Source organism: Emys orbicularis, chromosome 19, assembly GCF_028017835.1.
Source record: "Emys orbicularis isolate rEmyOrb1 chromosome 19, rEmyOrb1.hap1, whole genome shotgun sequence".
NCBI classification, from domain to species: Eukaryota; Metazoa; Chordata; order Testudines; family Emydidae; genus Emys; species Emys orbicularis.
The window spans coordinates 21,529,511-21,556,318 of NC_088701.1; the positions used below are offsets into that span (position 1 = coordinate 21,529,511).

Here is a 26,808-nt window from a genome sequence, read left to right on the forward strand (position 1 = left end):
TCCCGTGCCCGCTACTCCCCCCGCTTCCCAGACACCAGGGCGCTCGCTCATTCTCATCTCTTTATTGATTTTCTTAAATAAACACTTTTTACTCCAACATGCAACATTTTGGTGTGATGTGAGCAGAGGGGGAGTGGGCGGGGCCTGCGTGTTCCCACCTTGCAGGAGCGGGGCAGAGTGACCCCGACATTGGGCCGAGGGTCCCCCCGGCCCGCTCTGCTCTGGGCGTAGTGGCCGTGGCGACGGGAGAAGAGGGGACACACACACACGCAAGCTAGAGGCGGCCGCCCGCCGGCCCAGGGAAAAAAAGACACAGAGGTGGGTTTAGCAGCTTCGGTTTGTCCAGAACAGCGCCGTGCAGGACGCCCGGCCCCTGTAGGCTAAACTGTATAATGGGCATTGGGGGGGAGGGGCAAAGCCCCCAGGCAGATTTCACAACCGTGGCAGTGTCCCCCCATTTTCTAGCACAGCGCCTCTGCCCCCAAAACCCCCCTACCTGCTAGCTCTGAGGGGAGCCCACCTTGACCTGGAAGGCACCCAGAGGAGACGATCAGGGCGCACCCCCCCCCGGGATCAGTAGCCTGGGGAGCAAGGCTAAGGAGTAGGGAGGCTCCCGGAGCAGGAAGGGGCCCAGCTCAGACAGCGCCATGGGGGTGGGACTCATCCTGGGGGCAAGATGCAGAGTGCAGCCCCGAGCGCCAGCACAGGTACCTCTGCCCTGCCCAGGAGCAACCCCCCTCTGGGCACGAGAGCTGGGGCTCCCCTGCATCTCTGCTGAGCCGGCCGCCCAGTGGTTGTGCTGGGGTCACGGGCTCTCCCGGGGTTAGTCTGACGCTGGGCGAGGCCAGGGACTCAGCCTGGGGCGAGCAGCTGTCTCCCCAGCACGGCTATGGGTGGAAGGGACAGACGGCCACTCGGCAGCCGCTGCAGCCCCAAGTCCAGATGCCAGGCAGGGCTGGGGCAGTGCTGGCAGCTGGGTGAGCTTGGGGGGGACAGAGGGAAGAGCCCGAGGCACTGACCTGCCTGCACTGCGGGGCCCCTTCCACCCCAGCGGGATGGCAGGCTGAGAACCAGGGGGCCGCTTACCCCTTGAGATGAGAAAGCAGGCTCCCAGGGCCTGGCAAGGCGGCCCTGCTGCTGGTTACGCGTAGGGCGCCCCCGGCCGGGGACACCGCTGCCTCAGCAGGTCCCGATCTAGCAGGGGGAAGGGCAGCGCCTGGGGGGTGCCACGGGCTCTGGGAGCCCAGGGCTGGGAGGCGGATGAGGGGGCGTGGGGTGAAATGGCTAATACCCCCCTCTCCGCGGGTGCAGAGGGGCTTGTCCTGGGCCTGGGTTTGATGCTGGACATTCCTCATGGCGGCTGCTTAAGGCATTTTAAAATCAAGGTGGGTCGGGCCGGAGCGCCAGCCCCAGGCAGGCCGGGCCCGGACCCGACGGGCAAGCTGTGACCTCAACGAGCTTGCAAGGACAGAGAGAGCGCGAGACAGCGAGCGCAGCAGCTGGGGAACGACACAGGAGACGAGAGAGCAGGACAGGCAGACGCGCGGACGGACAGACGGGGGTTAGTAGAGAGGCCCCGGGAAGCCAGAGAGCAGCATGCTGAGCAGAGGCCTCCAGCCCAGTTAGAAACTACAAGAGAAGAGGGGATGGAGTGAGATCTCAGGCCGCCCCGGACAGCAGGGACCTGCCCCGGGCCGAGCCCGGCTCACCCGCCAGTGCTGTGCCGGGCAGGGGTCCCGCCCCGCCAGCTAACGGGGTGCTGGGGAAGGCCGGCTTGACCTGGGGGCACGAGGAGGAGGGGCAACCCCCCAGCAGTTTTCAGGGTAGGACCCCCAGGGTGACACACAATGGGGAAGGGTTAGTGCGGGAGACAGGAGGGGAAGGCACCTGGGGGTGCAGGCACGGCGGTGCCAGTGTGACACTGGGGGGCTGTGGGAAGGTGTTGCACGCGATACTGAAAGGCTTTGGAGGGCAGCGACAGTGCTATGGCAGGGGGCGGGGGCCAGGCGCAATGGGGGGGGTTCCCCTGGCAGGGCCGGCTCCAGGGTTTTGGCCGCCCCAAGCAGCCAAAAAAAAAAAAAAAAAAAGCCGCGATCGCAATCGCGATCTGCAGCGGCAATTCGGCGGAAGGTCCTTCGCTCCGAGCGGGAGTGAGGGACCGTCCGCGGAATTGCCGCCAAATACCTGGACGTGCCGCCCCTCTCCCGAGTGGCCGCCCCAAACACCTGCTTGACAAGCTGGTGCCTGGAGCCGGGCCTGTCCCCTGGGAGGATGCAGACAGCAGGGAGTACATAACGGGGGTAAGGGCAGAGGCCCGTGGGGCGGTACCCGGCCGGGCGGGGGGGTGCAGGGGCAGAGGCCCGTGGGGCAGGGCGGTACCCAGCAGGGCAGGGCAGGGCAGGGCAGGGCGGTACCCGGCAGGGCAGGGCACTCACCAGCTGCGCTATTAGCTGGCTGCTGTCTCCTGGTGGAGGGGGAACAGCTTAGCTTGTTCGTCAGCCTGGCAGCTGCAGGGCAGCTCACTTCTGCGGGCAGAGAGAGGGCTTAGCTCTGCCCTCGGCTGTGCCCCGGGAGGCCCCTTCTCGCCTTCCCCCCAGTGCCAACCCCCTCCCCAGGCCAGGGCCTGGCTGCTCCAACCCCGGGGCAGACAGCCTGAACCCAGGGCTGTCTGGGGCGTGGACGACGCCCTCCCTGTGATGCCCCTTGGCTGGCGGATACCCGGTTCCAAGCCCGCCCTGTGGGTTGCTGGCCACTCCCTGCGCCACGTCCCAGCCCCCCCGCGGGGGCTCCCGGCCTCACCTGTTATCGTTGATGTCTGTGGCGTTCCCTGCAGCCCGGCAGACATGGAAAGGAAAGTGCAGTGTCAGGGGGAGGCCTGGCCCCCCATCATCCTGGCAGCCAGCCCCATAGAGGGGTCCCCTGAGAGTAGGAGCCCTGGGGTGCTCTCCCAGGACAGGCCCTGGCTATCAGGGAATCTCTGATGGGCTGCAAGTTCTGGTCCCCAGCAGGGCCCCAGCCACCCAGCAGATGGCCACCTCCGGCCCCGTCCCTCCCCAGCCTCAGCCGCCCGCTCCCCAGCAGCAGCCTCCACTCAGCCGCTCGGCCCAGCTGAAGCCGACGCATCCAAAGGCTCCAAGCTCCCGGCTCCCCTGTCAGGATTGCCCTTCTCCCCCCCGGTGCCCCCCACCCAGGCTGGGCCCCTCTCACCGTTATCCACGCTCAGCTTCTGGTAGGGGGCCAGGGGGCCGCTGGAGGAGCCCGTGCCGCTGCTGGACGAGGAGTTGGCAAAACTGAGCAAGGGGAGACCCAGACAGACGGAGCCGTCAGAACCGCAGCACGGACAGCCGCTCGCGGGGGGCCACGGCCCAGGACCGGCAGCCCCGGGCCCCACATGCCAGGGGTGATGAATGGGGGATCCCTGCCCCAAGAGCTGGTAGTGCCCACCCCCACTACGGGTTGGGATCCATGCCAGGATCACAGCCTGGATCCTCTGTAACTAACTGGCACCGGCCGGGCTGAGGCCAGGCTGCCGGGCCTCAGAGGGCAGCGTACGCCTGCGGGGGGTGGGTGGGCACATGCGTGGCAGCCCCCCATCAGGGGTTCCCCATCCCCCCCATCCCCGGCACTCACTAGGCATCTGGGGCGGAGCCCTGCCCGTAGGCTGCCTGGTAGTTCTGGAAGAGGCTGTTGGTGTAGCTGACGCAGTCGGAGTTGCGGGCGCCGTAGGGGTTGGTGGGCGAGACCGGGTAGTGCCCCGGCCGCACCGGCTTGGCTGAAAGGGAGAAACCGCCATTGAATCACGGCCCCTGGGAACCCCCCAGTGCAGACGTGGCAGTGAGGCGGGCTGGCTGGGGGGAGCGCATGGCCCCCAGAGAACGGGGGGGGGTCACGCCCTTGGCTCAGGCCTTGCTGGCTCGAGGGTCCGGCAGTGTCCACCCCTCATGCCCTCCCCTGCCCACAGGACCACTCACCGTGGAGAAGGCCAATGCCCTAGGAGTCACCAAGCCCTGCCCCCCATGTGCGTGGAGGGGGGGGTCTGCAGCCCTGACGCTGGCAGCGCCCGCTCCTGTGGGAAAGGGACCCCACTGCCCCCGGGCGGGCGCTCACCGATCTGCGCCGAGTGGGCGCGCTTGCTGGAGTTCTTGTAGCGCACGGCCTCCTTGATGCGGTCCACCTCCTGCTGGTAGCGCCGCTTGTCCTTCATGGCCCCCTCCTTGGCCTCCCTCAGTGCACCCTCCAGGGCCTTAACTCTCTCAGCCGTAGCCCGAAGCCGCTTCTCCAGCTTTGGAAGCTCACAGCGCAGATCTGCATTGTCACGAACCAGCTGGGGGCGCCGGAGAGACAAGGGGGTGTCGGCGGAGGCGAGACCCCCCCTGAGCCCTACCCCCCCCCCCCCGGGAAGCAGCCGGCTCCCACCCCGCCCTATGCAGGGAGCCGCGGCACACCTCACCTCGTCTCCTGCCCCACCCCCACCCCCGGGCCAGTGGCCTGCTTCAGGGAAAGGAGCCAGCACCCCCCCCCCCAGCAGTGGGCTAAGGGGTCACCTGCCCTGGGGGGAGACCCCCACCCCATCGGTTTGGAGCTGGGGGGTTTGCAGCCCCTCTCGCTCCATCTCTGGGATGTGCTCATGCACCCCCTGCTCCCAGGTCTGAAGCCCCCTAAGCTCTCAGCCTCAGCGCCCCCCTGTGGCAGGCAGTTCCACAGATCAATTCATCCCGTGCTACATCACTTGCACCGGGGAGCGATGGGGAACCGGGATTCCCACGCAGAGGGCAGCTGACAGGGCGGTGGTGGGATCTGTGACCGGTGGCCCTAGGGAGGGGGCCTTGTAGAGGGCCGGGGGCTCCAGCAACCTGCCCTCCTTCTCTCGGCCCTGCTAGCGTGTTGAGGTCGGGACGCCTTCGGCAAGGGAGGCCAGCATGGGGTCATGCCCCCTGTCTAGGGGCAAGGGGTGCCTCCCCATTGGCGCTCTCTCTCCTGTGCCCATGGAGACTTGGCCAAATTCATGCCCCTTTCCTTGTCCCCCCTATGTGGAGCCAGGCTCGAGGCTGCATGGCGCAGGGCACACGTTGGCTGAAAAGCTGGAGAGCCGCAGGGCAGCTAGGGGGGCAGGTACCTACCGTCTCCAGGCTGACCGCCCTCCCCCCCCCAGCTCTGCCAGGCACAAGCCCCCAGCAGGCCGTGCCGCCAGGCGTGTGGCATGCAGGCAGCAGCGGTGGCGGGAGAGCTGAAGCCGAGCGCGTGGCAGAGGGGAGCGTGGAAGCGGGAGGCAAGCTGTGGCAGGATGGAGGGGGACGGTCGCCGTCTGGCACAGCCGCCGCGGGCCAGGGGCGGGCAAGAAAACGTTTGAGATCACGCAGCAGAGAACAGAAGAACGGCCATACGGGGTCAGACCCAAGGTCCATCTAGCCCAGTGTCCTGTCTGCCGACAGCGGCCAATGCCAGGTGCCCCAGAGGGAACGAACGGAACAGGGAATCATCAAGTGATCCATCCTCTGTCGCCCATTTCCAGCTGCTGGCAAACAGAGGCTAGGGACCCCATCCCTGCCCATCCTGGCTAATAGCCATGGATGGACCTATCCTCCATGAACTTATCTAGTTCTTTTTTGAACGCTGTTATAGTCTTGGCCTTCACAACATCCCCTGGCAAGGAGTTCCACAGGTTGGCTGTGTGTTGTGTGAAGATATACTTCTTTTTCTTTGTTTTAAACCTGCTGCCTATTAATTTCATTTGGTGACCCCTAATTCTTGTGTTTATGGGAAGGAGTACATAACACTTCCTTATTTACTTTCTCCACACCAGTCATGATTTTATAGACCTGTCATATCTCCCCTTACCTGTCTCTTTTCCAAGCTGAAAAGTCCCAGTCTTATTAATCTCTCCTCATACGGCAGCCGTTCCATACCCCTAGCCATTTTTGTTGCCCTTTTCTGAACCTTTTCCAATTCCAATAGATCTGTTTTGAGATGGGGCGACCACATCTGCACGCAGTATTCAAGATGTGGGCGTTACCATGGATTTATATAGAGGCAACAGGATATTTTCTGTCTTATTATCTATCCCTTTCCTAATGATTCCCAGCATTCTGTTCGCTTTTTTGATGCCGCTGCACATTGAGTGGATGTTTTCAGAGAACTCTCCACAGTGACTCCCAGATCTCTTTCTTGAGTGGTAACAGCTAATTTAGACCCCATCATTGTATATGCATAGTTGGGATTACTTTGCATTTATCAACACTGAATTTCATCCTCCATTTTGTTGCCCAGTCACCCCGTTTTGCGAGATCCTTTTGTAGCTCTTCGCAGTCTGCCTGGGACTTAACTAGCGTGAGTAGTTTTGGATCAGCTGCAAATTTTCCCACCTCACTGTTTACCCCTTTTTCCAGATCACTTATGAATATGTTAAATAGGACTGGGCCCAGTACAGACCCCTGGCGGACACCACTATTTACCTCTCTCCATTCTGAGGGCCCAGCCCGGCCTGCCTGAGGGGTGCCCATGGGGAGGTGGGCACAGACCCTCCCTATCCTGCAGGGCCCATCCCGGGTGCTGCCCAAGCCCCCTGCCTCCCAGGGAAGAGGGAGAAAGGGGCACTCAGGGATGCGGCCAGGGGACGGAAAGCGCCCAGGCTCTTGCCGGGCACTGTCCCTGGCACGGAGAGACTGTCCCGACTGCAGCTGGGGGAAGGGAGGTTTTCGGGAGGGAGGAAGGTGCCACGTCTGAACCCTCGAGTGAGCTCTGCAAACATTTCCTGCCCGGCCCAGCCCTGCCTGCCCGGTGAGGGAGCAGGCTGGGGGGGTGGGGGTACGGTACCTTGGAGACCCAGAGATCCAGCTAGGGAAAGGCAGCGAAAGGGGACACAGAGCAGTGACTCAACACAGCGCGGCACCTGGGGGCAGCCCCGCACCCCATCTGCCTCCCACGGGCCCCAGGGCATCGGCCCGGGCGCCCAGCAGCAGCGGGCAGGAGACTGGGGAGGGCTCCATGGGCAGGGCCAGAGCTCGGGGCAGGGGAAGCAGCCAGGTTATTCCCAGCCTGGGCAAGTGGCTGCACCCCCTCCCCCATGGCGCTGTGCTACCCCCCCAGGGACTCAGCCCGCCGGGGGCACAGGGGACCAGGAAGGCACCCCCTGCTGTGCGGCAGCAGCCTGACACCCTCTCCGCCATGACGGGGAGATACACCCCCCCTAGCGCAGGGATGCGGGGGGACGGGGCGCCAAGGCACCACGGAAGTGGGAGCTGGAGAGACATCGAGAATGGATGGAGACGGGCACAAGTTGGGAGGGGGCAAAGGAGGGGGCTAGGCAGGGCCAGATGGGGTGTGGGGGAGGGAGAGGCCTAGGTGGGGACTGACGGGGATGGGGATCAAGGCAGAGCTGGGGGGGGGGGGGAAAGCACGGCCAAAGCCCACATTCGCACTCCCCGCTCTGGGAGCTGGGCATGCACTCCCCAGGATCCGTCCCCGTGCACCCCAGTGCCAGCCGGCCCAGACAGCCCCCCTGCCTCCCCACCACTGGGGAGGGGCCACTCATAGGGGAGCATTGCCTGATCTTCCCCGCGGGGCGCCCCCTCCGGGAGCAGCTCCTCCACCCCGGAGCAGGGGAGGCGGGAGGAGCAGACTCAGCGCCCGGTGCCGAATGCACGACAGGTGGTGATGAGTCTGGCGTTCTCAGCCCAGGCGCTGTGGTGATGGTCGCTCTAAGGCCCCAGGGTGGGGGGTGCCCCAGAGGAGGTGGCTGCAGATGGCACTAGCTGGGGTCAGACCCAGCCAGGGGCTGGTGAGGTCAGGGCACTGGCAGCACTGTTGGGGGGTGGTGGCATGGACGGGGGGGGGGGGTCAGCCCAAGCTGAACAGCAGGGGAGGGGGGCTCCAGGCTCAGGATGGGCATGGAGGTTCGTGAGCAGTGCACAACACACATGGATCAGAAAATAAAAACAGACGATGCCAATGGGGGGGGTGGGGTCCTGTGACCTCCCTCCAGCCCCCCAATGGGCCTGCCCAGTGCCAGGCAACAGCACACTGTACCCCCAGGGTGGGGGGCATGTCCCCAGCCCACTCGGTGCCCCCGGGCACCCTGCTCACAGCAAGTGCCCCCCACCCCAACCAGTTCCGGCTGAGCCCTCCCCACCCCTCCACGCTGGCTTAGTTCCAGCCCCCCACTCCTGTTCCAGCTGCCCCCCACCCCAGGCGCTCAGCCCCCACCTACCTGTTTGTGAACCTTTGTAAGCTGCTCCAGGTTGTTCTCAAGAAAGGAAATCTTCTGCTTCTGAGAATGGGCCCCCCCACTGTCCTCGGGTTCCATCTCTGCGCTCTGGGGGGCACAGGGAGGGGGGTGAAGCATGGACACATGGTGAAGCTGGCAGGGGGGAGCGCTATGGGGGGGGCTGGCACCGGCTCAGCGGGGCACAGGGCTGGGGAAGCCCAGGAAGGTTGGGGCAGGGCTGTAGTGTGGATGGGGGTCCTTGGGGAACAGAGGCAGGGCAGGACTGGGGCCGGGGGGCTGGCACCGGCTCGGGGTGCAAGCCCAGGGGCACGGGGCCGGGGTCAGGGCTCAGCCAGGCTGGACTCCACTCACTTTCTTGACTCGAGTCGTGACGTCTTGAACAAAAAGCTTGCGCAGGTTGTGGAGGGTCTGGAGTTCCCGGGCCTGGGGCAGAGACAGACAGACAGAGCGGAGGTCAGGACAGGTTCCCCTCCCCCGCCCCCGCCCCCCACTCCGGGGGGCTCCCCGATACTTACGACAGTCTCTTCCAGCCCCTTGAGATCCTGCTTCGACTGCTCGTGGCGCTCGTACAGAAATCTGGGGGGGGCAGAGGAGACGGGGATCAGGCCCCACATTCCCCCCTGGGGGGAGGGGGCGACCCCAGGGGTTGGAGCCGGTCCTGGGACTGGGGGGGGGGCTGAAATGGCTGCACGTGGGCTGGAATCTCAGCCCTGGTCCTGGGGGGCAGGGGGGTGTCTCAGCTCCGGGACTGGGGGGAGGGGGGTGGGGCTCACGTCAGCTCCTGCAGTTTGATGGTTTTCTCCTGCTCCTCGTTCTTGAGTTTCTCGTAGTCGGCCCGGAGCTGCTCCAGCTCCAGCTGCAGCTTCTGGTTCAGGCTGCGGCGGGACAGAGACAGACGCAGTCAGGGCTGGGGGCCCCAGGGCACCATCCGGCCCCCCTTGATGCTGAGCCCCTGCCCCGTCCGGGACACCCCCCCGCTGGGTGTCTGGAGGCCGGGGGGGTCACTCACTCCTTCAGCTCGTCGATGACCTTCTGCTTCTCGTTGATCTCGTCACGCAGCCGGGCCAGCTGCTTGTGGTGGGCTTCCCGGTGCCCCTCCAGCTGCAGCTCCAGGGCCCTCTGCACCACAAGGGCCACGGTGAGAGACGGTCCCAGCCAGGGGCCCCGCGTGCCCCCAACCCACCCCCGGGGACCCCAGACCAACCCACCGGGCTCCCCACCCTGCCCTTGGGGCCCCATATCCCCCGCGCCGGGCCCCCCATCCCCACCCTGCCTGGGGGTCCTAGACTGCCTAGCCAGGCTTGCTGTCCCCACCCCGCCGAACGGGCCCTAGATTTCCCCCCACTGGGCTCCCCATTCCCCCCTCATCCTGGGGCCCCAGATTCCTCACAGCCCTGCCCCCCCCCCCCGATATTCTGCTCCTCTGGTGAGTGGGGAACAGGCAGGAGGAAGAGAGCCCCTTCCCCGGCACAGAGCCCCCTGCCATCCCCCCAGCAGAGGGCCCAGAGCCACCCCTCCCCTCCCCCCAGAGCTCCGGCTCTGCCCGCCCCCACACACCTTGACCTCGTCGGCATCCTGGATCGGGTCCTGCTCCTGGTCCTTCCGGGCCGCCTCGTGCACGGTCTCTGCAGGGCCAGGAGCAGAGGGTTAGGAGGACCCCAGCCCCCTGCCCCACAGCCCCCTGCCCAGCAGGGGCAGGCCCCCCCCACGCACCTTGGGCCTGCAGCTTGGCCAGCTCCTCGCTCAGCGTGTCGTACGACTCCTCCAGGTGCCGCTTCTTCAACTCGACGCTGTGCATGTACTCGCTCAGCGACCGGATCTTGGCCTCGTGCTGCGGGGGGGGGGGGGGGGGTTATGGGCAGCCCCACAGCCCCAGCCCCATCACGCCCGCCCTCAGCCCCATCCCCAGCCCATCTAGCCCCAACCCCACGGCCCCATCACACCCACCCACAGCCCCATCCCCATCACACCCGGCCCCATGGCCACAGCCTCAGCCCCATCACACCTGGCCCAAGCCCAGGAGCCAGCCCACAGCCCCTACCCACGACCCCCAGCAAGGCACCACCCCCATTCTGCCATCCCGCGGCTCCCGCCCCTCACCTGGGAGATGAGCAGCTGGCAGGCGGCCAGCTCCCGGCCCGTCACGGCCATCTTCCGCTGGCACTCGACCTGCAGCGCCTCCAGCTGGCGGCAGCGCTTCACCACCCCCTTCACCTCCGCCTTGATCTTGCTGATGTAGAGCCGGGCGACCGTGAACTCCTCCTCGATGGCCCCGCTGATCTCCACCGGCTGGGGGAGCAGGGAGCTGAGAGCCGCCCCTGCCCCCATCCCCACCCCGCTGAGAGCTGCCCCCTGCCCCATCCCTTCCCCCACCCCGCTGAGAGCCGCTCCCTCCCCCATCCGCCTCCGTTCCTCCCACCCCGTTGAGAGCTGCCCTCTGCCCATGCCCCCCCTTCCCCCACCCCACTGAGAGCCACCCTCTGCCCCCTCCTCCATTCGCCTCCGTTCCTCCCACCCCCTCCCCCTCTCACCAGCTTGATCTCCCCGTTGCCCACAATGACGCTGAATTCGCTCAGGTCCTTCATGAGCCCGTTGAGCACCTCGGCCACGCGCTTCCGCTGGCGGGTGCCAAACTCCTGCAGGCGCTGCAGCTCCGTCTCCAGGGCCAGCAGGGTGCTCTGGGGGGGGAGAAGAGCAGCTCAGAGCCCAGCCCGGGATCAGCCCCCCCCCGCCCCCCCCCCCAGCGCCGCCCCGCTCACCACTTTCTGGGACAGTTCGTCCACCAGCAGCTGGTTCTGCTGCCCCTTCTCCTCCGCCTCCTGCGCCTTCTGGTCGTAGTTGAGGGCCAGCTCCTCCAGCGCCTGCAGCACCTCGCGCACCTCCTCCTTGGCCGAGTCGTTCTCCGCCTGCAGCCGGCCCAGCTCCCGCTGCACCTTCTCGTTGTCCCCGCGCGTCGACACCAGCAGCTGGGGGGGGGGGCACAGCCGGTCAGGCAGGGAGCCCCAGGCAAGCACCACCCCCCCCAGGAGAAGAGGGGGCTCCCCTGGGGTCCAGCCCCCTCCCTCCCTCTGCCCGGCCTCTCACCTCCTCCTGCTCCAGCATCTGCTGCGAGAGCTTCTCCATCAGCTGGCTCTGTTGGTTGATCTCGTCGTCCTGGGGGGGGGGGGGGGGGGGGGGGAAGGAGACAGGAGGAGGGTCAGAGCCACCCGCCCCACGGGCACCCCCCGAGCTGCTGCGCAGCACCCCTGGGCGCAGAGGACAGAGAAGGGGCTGGAAACATGAGGTGTCAGGCGGGGGGGCTCTCTGGCCTGTACTGGCTGGCAGGTTCGGGGGGGGGGGGGGTCTTGGTAAGCCTGCAGTGGGAGGCCGGGGGGCACAGTGCAGCCAGGGGTCTGTGTGTACCCGGGCATCTCCTGGGGCTGCAGGAATGGAGGGGGCTGGCCACAGTAATGGGGGGCCATGGGAGGGGCAGTGGGCACTGGGGGGGCAGTGGGCACTGGGGGGGGCAGCATCCCAGCTGACCTTGTCATCCAGCTGCTTGTACAGTTTGCGGATCTCCTCCTCGTACTTGCGCCGCTCCTCCTCGGAGATGCGGATGACGATGGACGAGGCGTTGTCGTTGACGGGCGTCTCGTCACAGGTGTCGGGCGCCGGCGTCTCCTCCTCGCTCAGCTGCTCCGTCTCCGGCACGTTCTCCCCTGCAGGGGGGGGGCAGGGTAACCCCCTGAAGCTGAAACAGGGACCCCCCCACCGGCCCCCAGGGATGTCCAGAAACTCAGCCCCGGAGAGCAAAGCTCTCTCCCCACAGGACATGGTGAGCTCCCCTTCCCACCCGGACGCCTGGGTCCCCTGGCCTCACCATTCCTCTAGCATGGAGGGTCAGCTCCTCCTCCCCACCCGGACGCCTGGGTCCCCCAACCAGGCCTCACGGTTCCTCCAGCAGCTGGGTGAGCTCCCCCGTCCCCACCCGGACGCCTGGGTTCCACAGCCCGGCCTCACCGTTCCTCCAGCGGCTGGGTGAGCTCCCCCCCCTCACCCGGATGCCTGGGTCCCCCGGCCCAGCCTCACCGTTCCTCCAGCGGCTGGGTGAGCTCCCCCTCCCCACCCGGATGCCTGGGTCCCCCGGCCCGGCCTCACCGTTCCTCCAGCGGCTCAGCTCAGCCTCCAGCTTCCCGATCGTCTCCTTCAGCGTCTTGTTCTTTTCCTTCTCCTTCTCATACTTCTTCTTCCACTGCTCGGCCGTCAGCTCCAGGTTCACCGATGCCGTGTTCTTGATGGTCTTGGCCCTGGAGGGGAGGCGGGGGGGGCCCTTTCATATGGGGCCCACGAACCAGCCCCGCCCCCCAGCCCCGCCCCCCACTCTCCAGCGCTGCCTCCCGGGGCCAGAGTCCCCCGGGGAGTCGATCCCCAAGCCGCAATGATCTCTCCAGCTGGGGTTTCCCCTGAACTCCTCCTAGCGCCCCCCTCTGGTTCCCCCCCCCGGCTCTGCCCACCCCCTGGATTCGGGACACCCCGACATGGGGAACCAAGCGACCCCAGTCCAGCCCTCAGCCTCTCCCGGCACCTGCCCTGGCAGCTCCTGAGAGGATTTAGGGCCACTCCAGGCTCCCTTCCGGGTCGGGAGCGACTGTGACCGGCTGTGGTTGGGTGTGGGGGGGGGGGGGGGGAATCCAGTCTGCTGCTCCCGGCCCATCCCCAGGGGGATTCGCAGCGCCAGAGCCCAGCACACACAGGCGGGTGGGGGAGTTGCACCAGGGTAGCGGGTGGGCAGCGGGCGGCCCCACAGGGAGGGGCCTGCGGGCCCAGGGAGCGGGGAGACCCCTGGGGTAGCAGGTGGGCACCGGCTGGCAGCAGAGGGAGGGGAGACCCCTGGGGTAGCAGGTGGGCACTGGCTGGCACCAGAGGGAGGGGGGACCCCCGGGGTAGCAGGCGGGCAGCGCCGTGGGCGTTGTTCCGGTACCGTTGGCCGAACATGAGGGTGGACTTAGTCTCGGCGTCGTTGTAGCTGGAGGGCGAGCAGCAGATGAACATGGTCGTGCGGCAGTTCCCGCCCAGCGAGTCCTGCAGGATCCGCGTCATCTTGCTGTCCCGGTAGGGCACGTAGCTCTTCTGCAAGGGGCGCGGGAGGGGAGTTATGGGGGGGAGGGGGGCGCTGGGACGAAGCGGGAAGGGTCTGTAACAGGTTTTTGACCCCGATGTGTGCCTGCCCAGCAGACCCCGGGCACTCCCTGTGGCCGGGGGACTCGCCAGCCTGCAGAGGGCAAGGGGGGCTCGCGGAGTCCACAGCCGAGCGTGTGAGCCACCAGCGGCCGGCAGGGCCTGGGCGGGTCTCCCCCGGCGGGCACAGCCAGGGCGCTCTCAGGCTGTGAGCAGGTGGGAGTGATTCGCTCCGACACCTTGGGTCACCCCAGAAGCATCATGGGGGCACCTCGGGGCAGGTGGGAGGGGCACAGAGGGGAGGTTATGGGAGGGGTGTCCTGGGGTGGGAGGGACACCCTGGGGCACAGAGTGGCTGGGGGAAGGGAGGGGTTCCCTAGGGGGGAGGGATGCCCAGGGCACAGGAGGGCTATGGGAGGGGTGCCCTGGGGGGAAGAGGGGTGCCCAGGGCACAGGAGGTAGCCAGGCTCAGGTTCCCCAGAGGAGGTGAGGAGAATGGGGGGAGCCTGTCATGGTTGGAGCGAGAGGGAGACCCTGAACTCCAGCTCTGGGGTGGGGGGGAAGGGAGATCCCACCCCTTGCAAGGAGCCCGCGGGGTGGGGGGGAGGTGTCTCTCACCGTCCCCTCGGCCAGGGCCGAGATGACGTTGCCCAGGGCCGACAGCGACTTGTTGATGTTCTTGGCCTCGTCCAGCACAGCCCCTTCGGCCCCCGTCTTGCTGACCTGCCGGCAGAGCGGGTGTCGGTTATGGGGGGGCTGGGGGACTCCCGTCCCGATGCAGGGCGTCGCCCTCCCAGAGGGGTCTCGGCTGCAGGGGTGAGCCAGGAGCCCCGTGGGAGCAGGGCCTTCTCCCCCGGGACCCAGGCGTCCGGGCAGAGATCCCGAAGCAGGGTGGGGCGGTGCCTCTGGAGGACCCATGGGGGGGGGGGTCCCAGCCCTGCCCACCCCCGGACACTCTGCCTCCCTTGCCCCCCGGCCCTGGCACCTTCTCGCTGCCAGCCAGGTCCACCAGGTAGAGCTTCCCGCTCAGCTTCTGCTCCGTCTCCATGTTCTCCTGCTTGATGTTGATGAGGAAGATGCTGTGGCTGCGGGAGCTGTGCTCGTTCATGTCTGGGGGGAGACGCAGGGGTGGGAGGCCTGCTGGCACTGGCCCCCCCAGGCACAGAGCCCCCACCCGGGCACAGACCCACGGGCAGTGAGCCATTGCCCAGCCCCGAGTCAGCCGGGCCCCAGCCCCCATCCGCTCACCCAGCCCCCCACTCCCCAGCCCTGGGGGCCAGGGCTGACGGTGACCCCGGGACTGGACACCTCCCAGGCCAGGGCCCGGCCCCAAGGCACCTGCCCCCCCCGCCCAGGCTGGTGCCCCAGCTGCTCACTGGTGACAGCCACGTGGCGGTTGGATTTGCCCTCGTCGATCACGTCCAGGATCTCCTCCGGGCTGGAGACAAAGCGCTCGGTGCAGCCCTGCGGGGGGAAGGGGGGGGTGTCAGCCTCGGGGGGGTCCTTATCCCCCCACCCCCACAGCCTCCCTCAAGGCGGCCCTCCCCGAAAGCCTCACACGGGGGGGGGCGTCACCCCCCCCCGTCCCCCACCCCCACAGCTTCACATTGGGGGCTCCTCACCCCCCACCTCCACAGCTTCCCCCAAGGCGGCCCTCCCCCACAGCCCCTCCTCAGGCCCCCACCTCACACTGGGGGCTCCTCACCCTACCCCACAGCCCCCACACCACAGGGGTCCCCTGCTCTGCTCCCCACAGCCCCTCCCCCCGCTTCCCCTCATGCAGCAGGTGATTCTCTTCCAACCCTCTGGGTGCTCCCTAGGTCCCCTTCCCCCCCCCTGCTTCCCCACACGAGGGGACCCCCCTCCCCCCTCACCTTGACGTAGGGTACCCGGTTCTTGTCCTCATGCACCGACAGGTTGGTCTTGGTCACTGGGGAAAGAAAAGGCTGAGCTGGAATGGGGGGGGGGCCCATGGGTGGGGGGTAGTGGGGGCTGGGGAATCGGGGAGGGGCCCCTGGAGGTGGGGGGCAGAGGAGGTTGGGGATCACACAGGGCCCCCAATAGCACCCCCTGGCCTGCTCCCCCAGCTCAGCCACTCAGGAAGCAGAAATAGCAGCCCTCTCTGCACCCCACCCCTTGACCCCCCCCCCCGGTGACCCCATCTGTGCCCCCCTCCCCCGCTCTCCTGGGGGGCATCACTCACCATCCAGCAGGTCCCGGATTTTGTCCAGGTAAATTTCAAAGTAAGAAACCTGGGAAAGAGCAAGATGGAGCCACGTGAGCACAGATTGCGGGGGGGGGGGGGGATGAGTCCATAGGGACCCTTCCCAGGCCCCCAGGATCACCCCCTGCAGCTCGCTCAGGCCCCCATAAACCTCCCCATCCTCTTCCACCCCAGAGATCCCCAGTGCTGCCCCCCACCCCAATCTGAGGCCCTCTTCAAATCCCCCCAGAGTCTCCCATCAGCACCAACCCCAGAGGCCCCCCCCCACAGCTGACCCCAGAGCCCCCCCAGGACCGCCTCCCGCACAGCTCCCACCCCAGAGCCCCCCCAAACCCCATCCCCCATGGCTCGGACCTCAGAGCAACCCCTGGACCTCCTCCCCCACAGTTCCCACCCCAGAGCCCCCCTCCCCACCTTGATGTGGAACTCCAGGTTCTCGTCCATGGCGTAGATGTGGTTGAAGATGTCGCGGGCGATGCGCGGGATGATGCCCATCAGCTGGGGGTCGTGCAGCTTCCCCTGGGGGCGAGGGGGGGTCAGCCGTGGGGCCCAGTCTCCCTGGGGAGGGGGCCTAGCTCCAGCCCCCTCCCTCCCTCCCAGCAGATTTTAGGGGAGGCCAAGGGGCTAACTTCCCCCCCCCCACCGCCCCCAGCACCAGCCCCTCACCCCAGGGGGGCATCACCCTGCCCCCCCAGCCCCACCTGTCTCACCTCCATGGTGTGGGTCTTCCCCGATGACGTCTGCCCGTAGGCGAAGATGGTGCCGTTGTACCCAGCCAGCACATCTGCAAGAGACGGGGGTAAGTGAGAGCCCCCTCCCCCCGCACCTCCTCCTCTCCTCCCCTGCCCACTCTCCCCCACCCCCCTCCCCTTCCCCCCGCACCCACCCCATCCTCACTCCCCCAGCCCCTCCCCACCCTGCACCACCCCCTGCAGCCTGGATCTGCCCCCCCATCCTCCCCCCATTGCTAAACTCCACGTTGGGGTGCCCCCTCCTCCCCCTGCCCCGCTCACCCTTGACGATCTGCATGGCACAGGCATGGTACACCTGGTCCTGGGTGGTGTTGGGGGGGAAGACGCGGTCGAAGACGTAGGGCTTGCCCTGGGGGGGAAGCAAATGGGGTGGGTCAGTCCCCAGGCAGAGACCCCCACCCCTGCTGGAGGGTTCATCCCACGGCCCCCCAGGCCGAGTCCCCCCCACCTCTCTCTGTGCCCCCTCCCTCCCTGGCACTGAGGGAGTGAGCCTGGTGCCAACACACAGAGATAGAGCACCCCCCTTGCCTCCCCCCTGGCAACTGCTTCTCCCACTGCCAGGCCCAGCAGGGAGGCATTTCCTGGCTCGCTGCCCCCAGCCTGTGCCCACCCGGCCCGGTAGAGCAAGGCGACCCCCCCCATGCCCCCGAGCCTCCTGGGTGCTGGGGGGGGGGCGGAAATGAAGCTCCAGACCCAGCAGCAGGAATGGGGCATGGTACTGCGGCGAGCATCTGCCCCCCCAGCCAACCCTTCCAGCCCCAGCCCGTTACCCGGGGCTGAGACGGCCCCTCCCTGCAGCATTGTTAACCCTGGGGGGTGGGGGGGCTGGCAGGGCGCCAGCTGGGAGAGGGCTGGGGGGGTTGGCAACATTCAATAGGAATTAGCTCCCCCCTCCCAGGTAGGAGGGACCCCCCCACAAGTACCATGTGGGGAGGGGGGGATGAGGCAGCATGGGGGGGAGGTCTTGGCCTCCTGAGCTGAGGCCTCTGCCCACCCCGGTCCGGTCCGCATGGGACACACAGGCCTCAGACAGGCTCCAGTCCATCTCCCCCACTGGAGGGGGAGGCAGGAGGCCAGGCCGGCGCCGGGAGCTGTCCAGGTGCTGGAGACGCCCTGGACCAGGCCCAGCTCTGCCAAGACAGGACGGCAGCTCCCCACACGGTGTGGGGGGCAGGGCTGGGACCCCCGGGAGGGGGGTTTGGGGACCGAAGAGCCAGGGGACTGACCGACCTCTTGGAGGGGCCAGATCCCACCCCCAGTTCAAGAGAGACACGGGACATTATTGATACAGGAGCCAGGCACAGAGCTGGGTAGGTGCCGTGCCAGCTGCCCCCCAGCTCTGCCGGTGCCCCTCACTCCCGACCCGCAGGCCCCTGTTAGCCCAGCCCTGGGCTCCCCTGCCAATGCCCCTTTCTCCCGCAGTCTGGCTCACTCCAGGGCAGAGATGCCAACAAAGCCAAGCCCAGAGGGGAAGCGGCGATGTGCCTGAATGGGGAAGTTGGCCAAGGCCCAGCAAACTCATCCCACTTGTGCCCTTGGAATGCCGCACAGACAGAGCCGAGCCGTACCCGCCCCCACCGAGGAGCCCTCTCCAAACACCCAGCCTAGCCCGCAGCCCCCACTCCCCAGTCATTCAGGCCTCCCGGAGCCCCCCCCGCACCCCCATCCCCCCTGCTTGGCTAAGAAACCCCTTATGCCAGCAGTGCCACCCAGGGGGGGCAGAGTATTTGTGCCACTCATTGGTACACCTGCAGCCCCGATGCCAGAGCTGGGGCTCACAGGGAGACGCAGCCCACGCCCAGCTCGCCCGCTCCTGTCGCCTCTGCCCAGGGCTCTCCAAAACCAGCGGCTTGGGAACCACAACAAGCCAGAGAAAGGTTCAACCCAGGCCGGTGCTGGCAGCTCCCAGCTTGCCCCGTCCGTGCCAGGGCTCTGCAAACTGCCCACACCTGGGCTGCAAGCCACAGACCCCTCCCCTACCCCCCTAGCCCACCTGGGGGACCAGGACTAGAACCTGCAACCTTCAGCACCAGCCTGCCCCTGGCGCTCCAAAGCACTGGAGCAGCTAGTCCCCTATACATCCTCTAGGACAGGACATTGGCGGGGTGGGGGGGCTGCTAGCCTGGCACTGACTCCCATCATGCACCTGGCCAGGGCTCAATAAATAATAATGAATCCGCTCAGCCCCCTGCACCGCGTACCTGCACTGGCTTGTTATTGTAGGTTCACCTGCAGGGGCTGGCTTTTTGTTATGAGGGCTGGGTTGTTATGGTATGGTTACCCACTCGGGCTGGGTTGTTTTTGTAGGGTCACCCAAAATGGCGGGGTTGTTATTGTGAGAGCTGGTTTGTTATTGTAGGGTCTCCTGCGAGGGCTGCTTTGACGGCGCGTGAGCTGCCGAGGATAAAGCCCCCACAGACGGCCAGGCTCAGGCTCTCCGGTGACGGGGGCTGTGTAACGGCTATGCAGCAGGGTGCCCAACCCCGTTGGGCTCTTCTGCCAATCCCAGGCTCAAACCCCTCGTCCCTCTGCTCCCCTGCCCCACAAGCTCGTCCCTGCAGGCGCGAGAGCCTCCTGCCCCGCGGGCGGCCTCCCTGAACCGTTCCGCCCCTCCCTGCCTTGCCTCAACCCCCCTCTCCCGCCTCAGGCCCCCATGCAAACCTCCGGGGGCCCTAAATGAACGGGGGGGGAGGGGGGATTCGGGACCAGCTGCTGTAGGGCGGTCACCAACCAAGCTCGTTAATCCGGGAGCCGCGGCCTAATCCCTGCCCAGAGAGAGCTTCCCCTCCCCGGTGGCCAGCGCGGCCCCCGCCGAGGGGACTCCGTGGGCTCCGGCGGGTTCTCCACCACCCCCACCCACCCCGCCATTCCCCAGCCTCAGACGAGCAGGAGATGGGGGGAGGGGAATGACCGTCCTGGCGTCGTCTGGAGCCGGGCGCTGGGCACAATGGAGAGGAGGCGCTGCGGGGCTGACAGAGCCACACGGCCGGCATTGCTGCTGGGCACGTGGACAGACAGGAAAGGGCCTTTATGCCAGGAGGAGAAAAGTGCAGGCGTCTGCCTTCGCTCGGCACAGATGCCCCCCAGCTCCGGTCAGACGGCAGAGGGGGGGGGTGTGTGAAAGAGCCAGACTGGGGGGACACAGACTACGGGAGGCAGCATGGTCTAGTGGCTAGAGCACTCAACTGGGATGCAGGACAGCTGGGCTCTAACCCCAGCTCTGCCCCTGCCCTTGGGTTCCCCTCCCCTGCTCGGTGACTCAGTTTCTCTTTCAACCGTTTGTCTACTTAGCCAGGGAGCTCTGGGAGGCAGGGACTGTCTCTCACTCGGTATCTGCAGCGCCCGGTCCGACAGGGGCCCCTGATCTTGGTCAGGGTCTGCCCCAGTGCGATTGGGGGGGGGGGGCATCTCAGCTGGAGCGTCTGTAACACTTGTCCCAATACCAGACCCTGCTGAGGCAGCCCGGGCTAAGCACGACCCTCACTCTTGGCTAAACCAAGGGGCTGATTTTGACAACCCCACCCCGGGGCCCTGCTCTGCCCTCGCCCGGCCTATGGAGGGGCCCGGGATCCCAGGCTCCTCGACCACCCAGCCAGGCGGGCAGCTGCGGACAGAGCCACATCAGGGGCGTGGACACCTTGAAGTAAACAACCTGCAGCCCACGGCGCGACCTGAACCATTTGCCCCCCCTCCCCCGGCTCTGCCCGCCCCGCAGGGGCACCGGGGTGAGCTGGCACCGCCAGGCTGCAGGCCTGTCCGCGAGCAGGGCGGGGCTTTCACCTTTCACCCTCGCAAGGTCGAGGGGGGGGGTGAGGCAGCCGCTTTGCGGGCTAGGGACAGACAGACGGACAGAAAGGGGGGGGATGAGGCAGCTGGAGGGGCTGGATGCAAGGGGGGGCCCCCATCCCAGTGGGGGCGGGGATGGAAACCAGCGATTCCTATTTTCTATGGGTCACGCACCAGTAGCCAAATCCCCAGCCCTACTGGCCACACCCAGTTGCCTCCGCTGGGATGGAGGATCCGCAATACACCCCCCCCCGCCACCTGCCACCCCCTTGCCCCCCCCTTCCTGGCAGCCGCAGAGTTTGGGCTGACGGAGCTTTGGGGGGGCTGGGGGGACCCCCCACAACTCCCCAGCTCTTTGTGCGCTGGGCACGGGGGCCCCCTTCCTCCCGGCCGGGCAGCCTGGGGCCGATGCCGCAGCGGGGGGAGGGAAGTGGGGAGGGGGGGCCCACACCGGCGGGGGGGGGCACTTACCCCGAGGATGACGCTGTCGTCCCCTTGGAAGAGGGGGATGAATTTGTCCCCCCGCAGGATCTCCGCCTGGTTCAGGGGCCGGAATCGGCAGAGCACCTTGATGCTGCATTCGGTGCTAGGCTCGGCCATGCTGGGCGCTGGACTGGGCCGGGGGGGGCGCAGGGCCGGGGGGCGCTGGGCTGGCACTGGGGGGGGCGCTGGGCCGGGGGGTGCAGGGCTGGCACTGGGGGGGGGCGCAGAGCCGTGGGGCGCAGGGCCGGCACTGGGGGGGCGCTGGGATGGGGGGCCGCAAAGCCGTGGGGCGCAGGGCTGGCACTGGGGGGGCGCAGAGCCGTGGGGCGCAGGGCTGGCACTGGGGGGGCGCAGAGCCGTGGGGCGCAGGGCTGGCACGGAGGGGCGCTGGGATGGGGGGACGCAGGGCCGGGGGGTGCTGGTCTGGCACTGGGGGGGCGCAGAGCCGTGGGGCGCAGGGCTGGCGCTGGGATGGGGGACGCAGGGCCGGGGGGGGTGCTGGTCTGGCACTGGGGGGGCGCTGGGGGGTCCTGCTCGGTCTCTGCTGCTGCGCGGGGCGGGTGCTGGGGGCGCAGCTGCTGGAGACGCTCCCGCTGGTCCGGCCTCGCCTCGCCCGTGTGAGCCGCGCCGGGTCCCGCTCCTGCGCCAGCCCCCGGCCCCGGCGCCCGCCGCAAGCACCGGGCTGGGCTTAGCCACGGCGCCAGCCCTTAAGGTGGAGCGGGCCGGATCGCTTAAGGTGGCAGGGCCCGGCTGGGAGCCAGCAGGCCGGGGGAGGGGTCCCTGGAACCAGGCCCGCGCCCGCCTCCGTCCCTTTGTCCCCGCTCCCGACCCCAAACCGCTGGGTCCTGAAGGCCAGGCTGAGGAAATGCCGCCCTGCCCCCAGCCCGGTGCCCGCTTTACGGGGGGTCTTGGGCACTGAGACTGGCGACCTGCTGGGGGAACCAGCACCAGACCCATGGTGGGGAGGGAGAAAATAGAGGGCGAGTGAATCACCCACGAGCACCCCATGAACCCAGGAGTCCTGGCTCCCAGCCCCCTGCTCTGACCGCTGGACCCCCCCAGAGCTGGGGAGAGAAGCCAGGAGTCCTGGCTCCCAGCCCCCTGCTCTGATCACTGGACCTCATTCCCCTTCCAAAGCTGGGGAGAGAACCCAGAAGTCCTGGCTCTACCCGGACTCTAACCAGCAGACCCACCCTCTCTTGATCCCAAGGTGTCCCAGTGCTGGGGGGGCTGAGCTCAGGAGGGGGGCCTGGGACCCAAAGTCATGCAGGAGCCCAACCCTCCTCCCTCCCCCCACACTTGGCCTGGAGGCCGCTTAGCTGGGCAGAAGCTGCACATGTCAGACGGGGACGGGGCACACGGAGCCAAGCAGCCCTGGCGGGGTCCCTGGGCACCCACAGGCCCACAGCCAGCCCTTCCTCTCTGCTCCTGGCCTTGGGCACCAGGGCAACCCGGCAAGTGCCAAAGGAGGCCATCAATGCCCAGTGGGTCCCACCATCCGGAGATGCTTGAGCCAGCTGGACGTTCCTCTGCTCAGGGCAGGGGTCACCGGGAGACTTCTCCAGATTGGGCTGTCCAGGAGCTCAGATGATCGAATGGTCCCTTCCAGCCTTAAACGCTTGATGAGCTCCGAGAATCCCCCTCTGGGTCAGCTGATGCCGCCGGGCAGTGGTTGACTTTGCTGGAGCTGTGCCGAGGACCTGGCCCCTTTGCATTTGGACTCCCCCTCCCTTGTTTAGCTGCTGTTTTAAGGGAGACAAAGGGCGGAGGAAGCCAAATTCTAGGGCTGAAGTCTGAGGCCACTCTCAGAACCGTGTCCCGGCCCAGATACAGCCACAGCTCCAAGAGCAGCCTCAGGTTTCACTTGAGCCAGCTCTGGTCCTTCTCAGTGGGACTGATCATGTTGCTTCCTTGTTAGCACCTGGCAGAGAAGGGGCTGAGGGCCTTGGGAAAATGTGGGGCCTCGTGTATGCATGAGTGGGCATGCATGTACGCGTGCGGGTATGCGTGTGTCTGCATGTTTGTGCATGCACATGTGTACCTGTGTGTGCACGTGTGTGGCCCTGTGTGCATGTGTGTATTCACGTGCACGTGTGTGTCTCTGTGTGCATGTGCCTGTGTGCATTCATGTGTCCGTGTGCATGCATGTCTCTGTGTGCATGTGTCTGTGTGTGCTTTCATGTGTCCGTGTGCATTCACGTGTATGTGTGCACACCTGTTTCTATGTACACGTGTCTGTGTGTGCATTCATGAGTCTGTACTGGCATGTGTCTCTCTGTTGTATGCGTGTCTGTGTGTGCATTCATGTGTCTGTGTCGGCATGTGTGTCTCTGTGTACACATGTGTGAGCTACAGTTCTTCGGGGGAGTTCAGAGACGAGCAATAAGGATGTTCAGGGTCTGGAGCGGTTAGTTTATGGGCAGGGCTCAGAGGAGAGGAATGCATGTAACTTGGACAGATGACAGTTAAAGGGGCACATTAGGGAGGAGGGATGGTCCGGTGGGTCAGGAGACCTGGATTCAGTTCCCTGCTTCAGCACAGACTCCCTGAGCAAGTCACGTAGCCGTTCCATGCCTCAATTTCCCCATCTGTACAATGGGGATAATAGTCCTGCCCTGCCTCTCAGGGGCATGTGGATTAAGCTCAGATACTGTGGGAAGGGGGACAATGTACTTCCCTATACCAGGCACAGGACAATCCCCCAGGGGGCCAAGGAAGCGTGGAGGGCGCCCAAGAGATGATCGTTAAGACTAACAGGGCAGAATTAAGAGAGGGAACCTTTGCCCCCTGGCAGACCTATTAGGCTGCAGAACAGTCCCGCAAGGGTGGGGGGCAGGTGGAAGGCCCATTGTTAGCTTAGGCAATTTATAATTGCAGTAACACCTACCGGGCCCCAGCTAGAATGCAGGAGCCCGCCGGGCTGGGTCCTGGACAGACACGGTCCCTGCCTTGCCGAGTGTATAATCTAACCAGGCCAAGGGCGGGAGGGGAAACTGAGGCACGGAGCGGGGAAGTGACTTGCTTAGGGAGTCTGTGATGAAGTAAGGAATTGAATCCAGGTGTCCTGAGCCCCAGGCCAGTGCTCTATCCACTAGACCACGCTGCCTTGTGGGAGTGCTAATGGAAGGCATTAGGCGAACTCATAGCTCTTTGTCTCCGAAATGAAACACCTCTGAGCCAGTCAGCAAAGGGTGTCGCCGGCCTGCGGGATACGGGGACCCAGCGAGCGCCGCTGCACCCTGGCATCGCCGCTGCAGCCTCTTACTGGAAGCCGAGTCACGCTGAAACCTGAGGAAGCAGCAGCTAGAATACGGGGCAGGCCCTGAGTCAGAGCCGCAAAACCTGCAAGGAAGGGGCGCTTCCAAGGGAGCTGAGCTGGATGCTGCGTGTGGGTACGGGCTTGGCTTGGGGGGTCACCCGGTGGATCTGCCGCTTACAGGCCCCCGGGGGTCTGGGTTTGAGTCTCAAGGGCTGTGACATGCAGGAGGCCTGAAGATGCTGAATCACTTTAATGGCTCTCTGTGTCAGTTTCATGCTGGGGCAACATGGGGGCAGGAAGGAAGTCAGGGGTGCGGATGGGAATCGATCTGTAAAAAGGCAGGAAAGCTTAGGGTGACCAGATAGGGACAGTCCCGATTTTTGGGTCTTTTTCTTATATAGGCTCCTATTACCCCCGACTCCCCCCCCTCCCCGTCCCGATTTTTCACACTTGCTGTCTGGTCACCCTAGCGAAAGCAGGGCAGGACCCACAGGGGATCGCGTAGGGAGCTGGTGGTCTGAGCTCCCAATTCTAGCAGCTTCTGCACTTCACCTCAGAGCTTTGTCTTGGTACAGTCCAGTTCCCGCTGCTCCCATCCCAGGCCCCGCTGACTGGTGGAGAGAGAGGGGACCAGGTTGTTCTTTGTTTGCTTTCTAATATTGCAAGGCACCCCAGCACCACTGCTGCGGGGGGCCCCCCGGGGGTACACTACAAAAAACCTGGAGTGAAAGAGGCAGGGAGATTAGATTTGGGATCAGAAGAACCAGCTAGAAAAGCCTTCCCTTCGGCTCCAAAAGCAACCAATGAAACCACCCGCCTTGTGGAAGAGGGAAGGGTACCGAGCAAATGGGAGCGCAGATACCACAATGATTAATGGGTACCGCCTGGATAGATAGATGAGATGGGGGGGGGGTAGGGGATAGACAGATTTGGGGTGGAGAGATGAGCTAGATTTTGCCCTGGGACTGGCAGCAAGAGCTTGATGTCCAAAGAAGAAAAAAATGGCAATCCGTGGGAGCTGCGGATGCAGAGTACAGCAGATAATGGGGTGCTGAGACCCAGGGCGGGTACAGTCCTAAAGTGGTTGTGTCACAGAGTCCCCGGGCGATGCTCTGCAACTGCTCCGCACGAAGCCAGGCAGGACTCTGGGGAGCCTCCGCTCTCGGAGCAGACTGTCTCCAGGGCAAGACGCTTCCACAGCTTCACCTTCCTGGGTCTGACCTCGGAGCATTCAGCATCCTCTGCCCCTCCGTGCGCTTCCCACAGCGAGTCCACCTGGGCGGGCTCCTGGGGCAGCCAGAGGGCCCTGCCCCCCAACTCCGCAGCCAAACGTGACTGTCAGCCAGCCAGTAAAACAGAAGGGTTATTAGACGACAGGAACACGGTCTAAAACAGAGCTTGTAGGTACAGAAACCAGGACCCTCAATCAGGTCCATCTTGGGGGGCAGGGAGACCAGACCCCGGTGCTGGACCTCCCTCCGTCTCCCCAGACAGCTCCAAACTGAAGCCCCCTCCAGCCCCTCCTCTGGCCTTTGTCTCTTTCCCGGGCCAGGAGGCCACCTGATCCCTTTGTTCTCCAACACCTTCAGTTGGCACCTTGCAGGGGAGGGGCCCAGGCCATCAGTTGCCAGGAGACAGGGTGTCAGCCATTCTCTGTGCAGATACCATCACACTGGCCCTCTAGGGCTCTGCAACAATCATACACCCTGATCCCACCGCCTAGATACTTAAGAAAGGCAAAGGGGAGACTGAGGCACCCACACAGTATTCGGAGAAAATATTAAGAACATTCCCACTTTGTCACAGGTTGCTATACGCAGCCCAGACAGGCCTCTCCGAAGGGCCCAGTTCTAAGGCAGGCTCAGCTGCCTCTCCTCCATCCAGGCCCAGCCCTGCAGCAGCTGGCAGCTTGGCACAATGACCAGGTCGGGAGATGGTGCCACTGGCGACAGGGCTAGGGATGTTTTTTTGGGGGGAGGAAGGAGAGAATGGGGCCTTTGCAGGTGCCCCGGTGCCACAGCTGCTATTGCACGGGGGGCATCCCAATAAAGCGCCAATGGGGGTGGTGGTGAGCCCCACTTACACGGTGGTTCCCAGCGTGCGAATGCAGCAGCATTTCCCCCAGGTCCTGACAGCCTCCCCAGTCCCAATCTCCACCCCCTCACTGCCGCCCTCTCCTCAGATCCACCCCATGGCCCTTCTCCAGCCAGCCCGGCACAACCCCGGCCCATGCCAATCACAGACCCCTCCTGCCCACCCCACAATCTTTTCCCAACCCCCCATCCTACACTTCCCAGCCCCACACCAACTTCCCTTCCTCTGCGCCTCATGGCCACTCTCCCCACACAGTCAAACTTTCTCTCCTAGCCCCACCTAAGGCCCCTAAACCTCCTCCCCACCCCAACACCCCCAAATACTGCACTCGTTACAGACCTCTTCCCCAAATCCACCCTACACTATATACCCCCACCCCTCACCGCCGCCCTCCACCCAAACATACCTGCATCCCCAACCCACATGGCCCACACACCCCTCTCCAGCCCCACACCAGCCCCATGGACCCCCCTCCAGCCCCACACCACAGCCCCACATACCCCCTCCAGTCCCAAACCACAGCTCCACATCACAGCCCCACATACCCCCTCCAGTCCCACACCACAGCCTCACATACCCCCTCCAGCCCCACATCTCCCCATCTGCAGCCCCACAGCCCCCCTCCAGCCCCACAGCCCAGCCCCACACACCACCCTCTCCAGCCCCACATCTCCCCCTCCCCACCCTGCACCCCAGCCCCACGTGACCCCCTCCAGCCCCACATCCGCCCCCAGACTACAACTCCCAGGCTGCCCCGCGCGGCCGGTATCTCGTCGGCCCCCGCCCTCCCCTGACGCTCTCGCGAGATTGGCGGCTCCTCCCTGAGTCC

The 26,808-nt window shown here is 65.8% G+C and overlaps 1 protein-coding gene across 1 annotated transcript; it reads right to left on the reverse strand.

Annotated features, from left to right (window-relative positions):
* Positions 1-2,446: 2,446 nt before the first annotated feature.
* Positions 2,447-20,755, reverse strand: KIF5A (kinesin family member 5A). The gene is made up of 28 exons (XM_065419255.1): positions 20,615-20,755; positions 16,619-16,706; positions 16,316-16,389; positions 16,020-16,124; positions 15,585-15,633; positions 15,256-15,311; positions 14,758-14,845; positions 14,367-14,491; positions 14,000-14,104; positions 13,185-13,333; positions 12,362-12,510; positions 11,747-11,922; positions 11,309-11,377; positions 10,984-11,190; positions 10,756-10,902; positions 10,325-10,513; positions 9,938-10,055; positions 9,782-9,849; positions 9,234-9,343; positions 8,998-9,099; positions 8,740-8,800; positions 8,576-8,647; positions 8,207-8,311; positions 4,108-4,324; positions 3,631-3,772; positions 3,208-3,290; positions 2,800-2,827; positions 2,447-2,525 (listed from the first exon to the last, which is right to left on the reverse strand). The coding sequence occupies exons 1-28, from the start codon at positions 20,741-20,743 to the stop codon at positions 2,447-2,449; spliced, it is 3,090 nt and encodes a 1,029-aa protein (XP_065275327.1). The 5' UTR covers positions 20,744-20,755.
* Between the last annotated feature and the right edge of the window lie 6,053 nt (positions 20,756-26,808).

What these genes read in the sequence shown, in the direction of transcription:
- KIF5A (XM_065419255.1), bottom strand. Translation starts at nt 20,743, where the DNA reads ATGGCCGAGCCTAGCACCGAATGCAGCATCAAGGTGCTCTGCCGATTC. An exon ending in TCACGACTCGAGTCAAGAAA is followed by an intron (nt 8,312 to 8,575) that starts GTGAGTGGAGTC and finishes TGTGCCCCCCAG; the next exon opens with AGCGCAGAGATGGAACCCGA. An exon ending in ACAGACATCAACGATAACAG is followed by an intron (nt 2,526 to 2,799) that starts GTGAGGCCGGGA and finishes CTCTGCCCGCAG; the next exon opens with AAGTGAGCTGCCCTGCAGCT.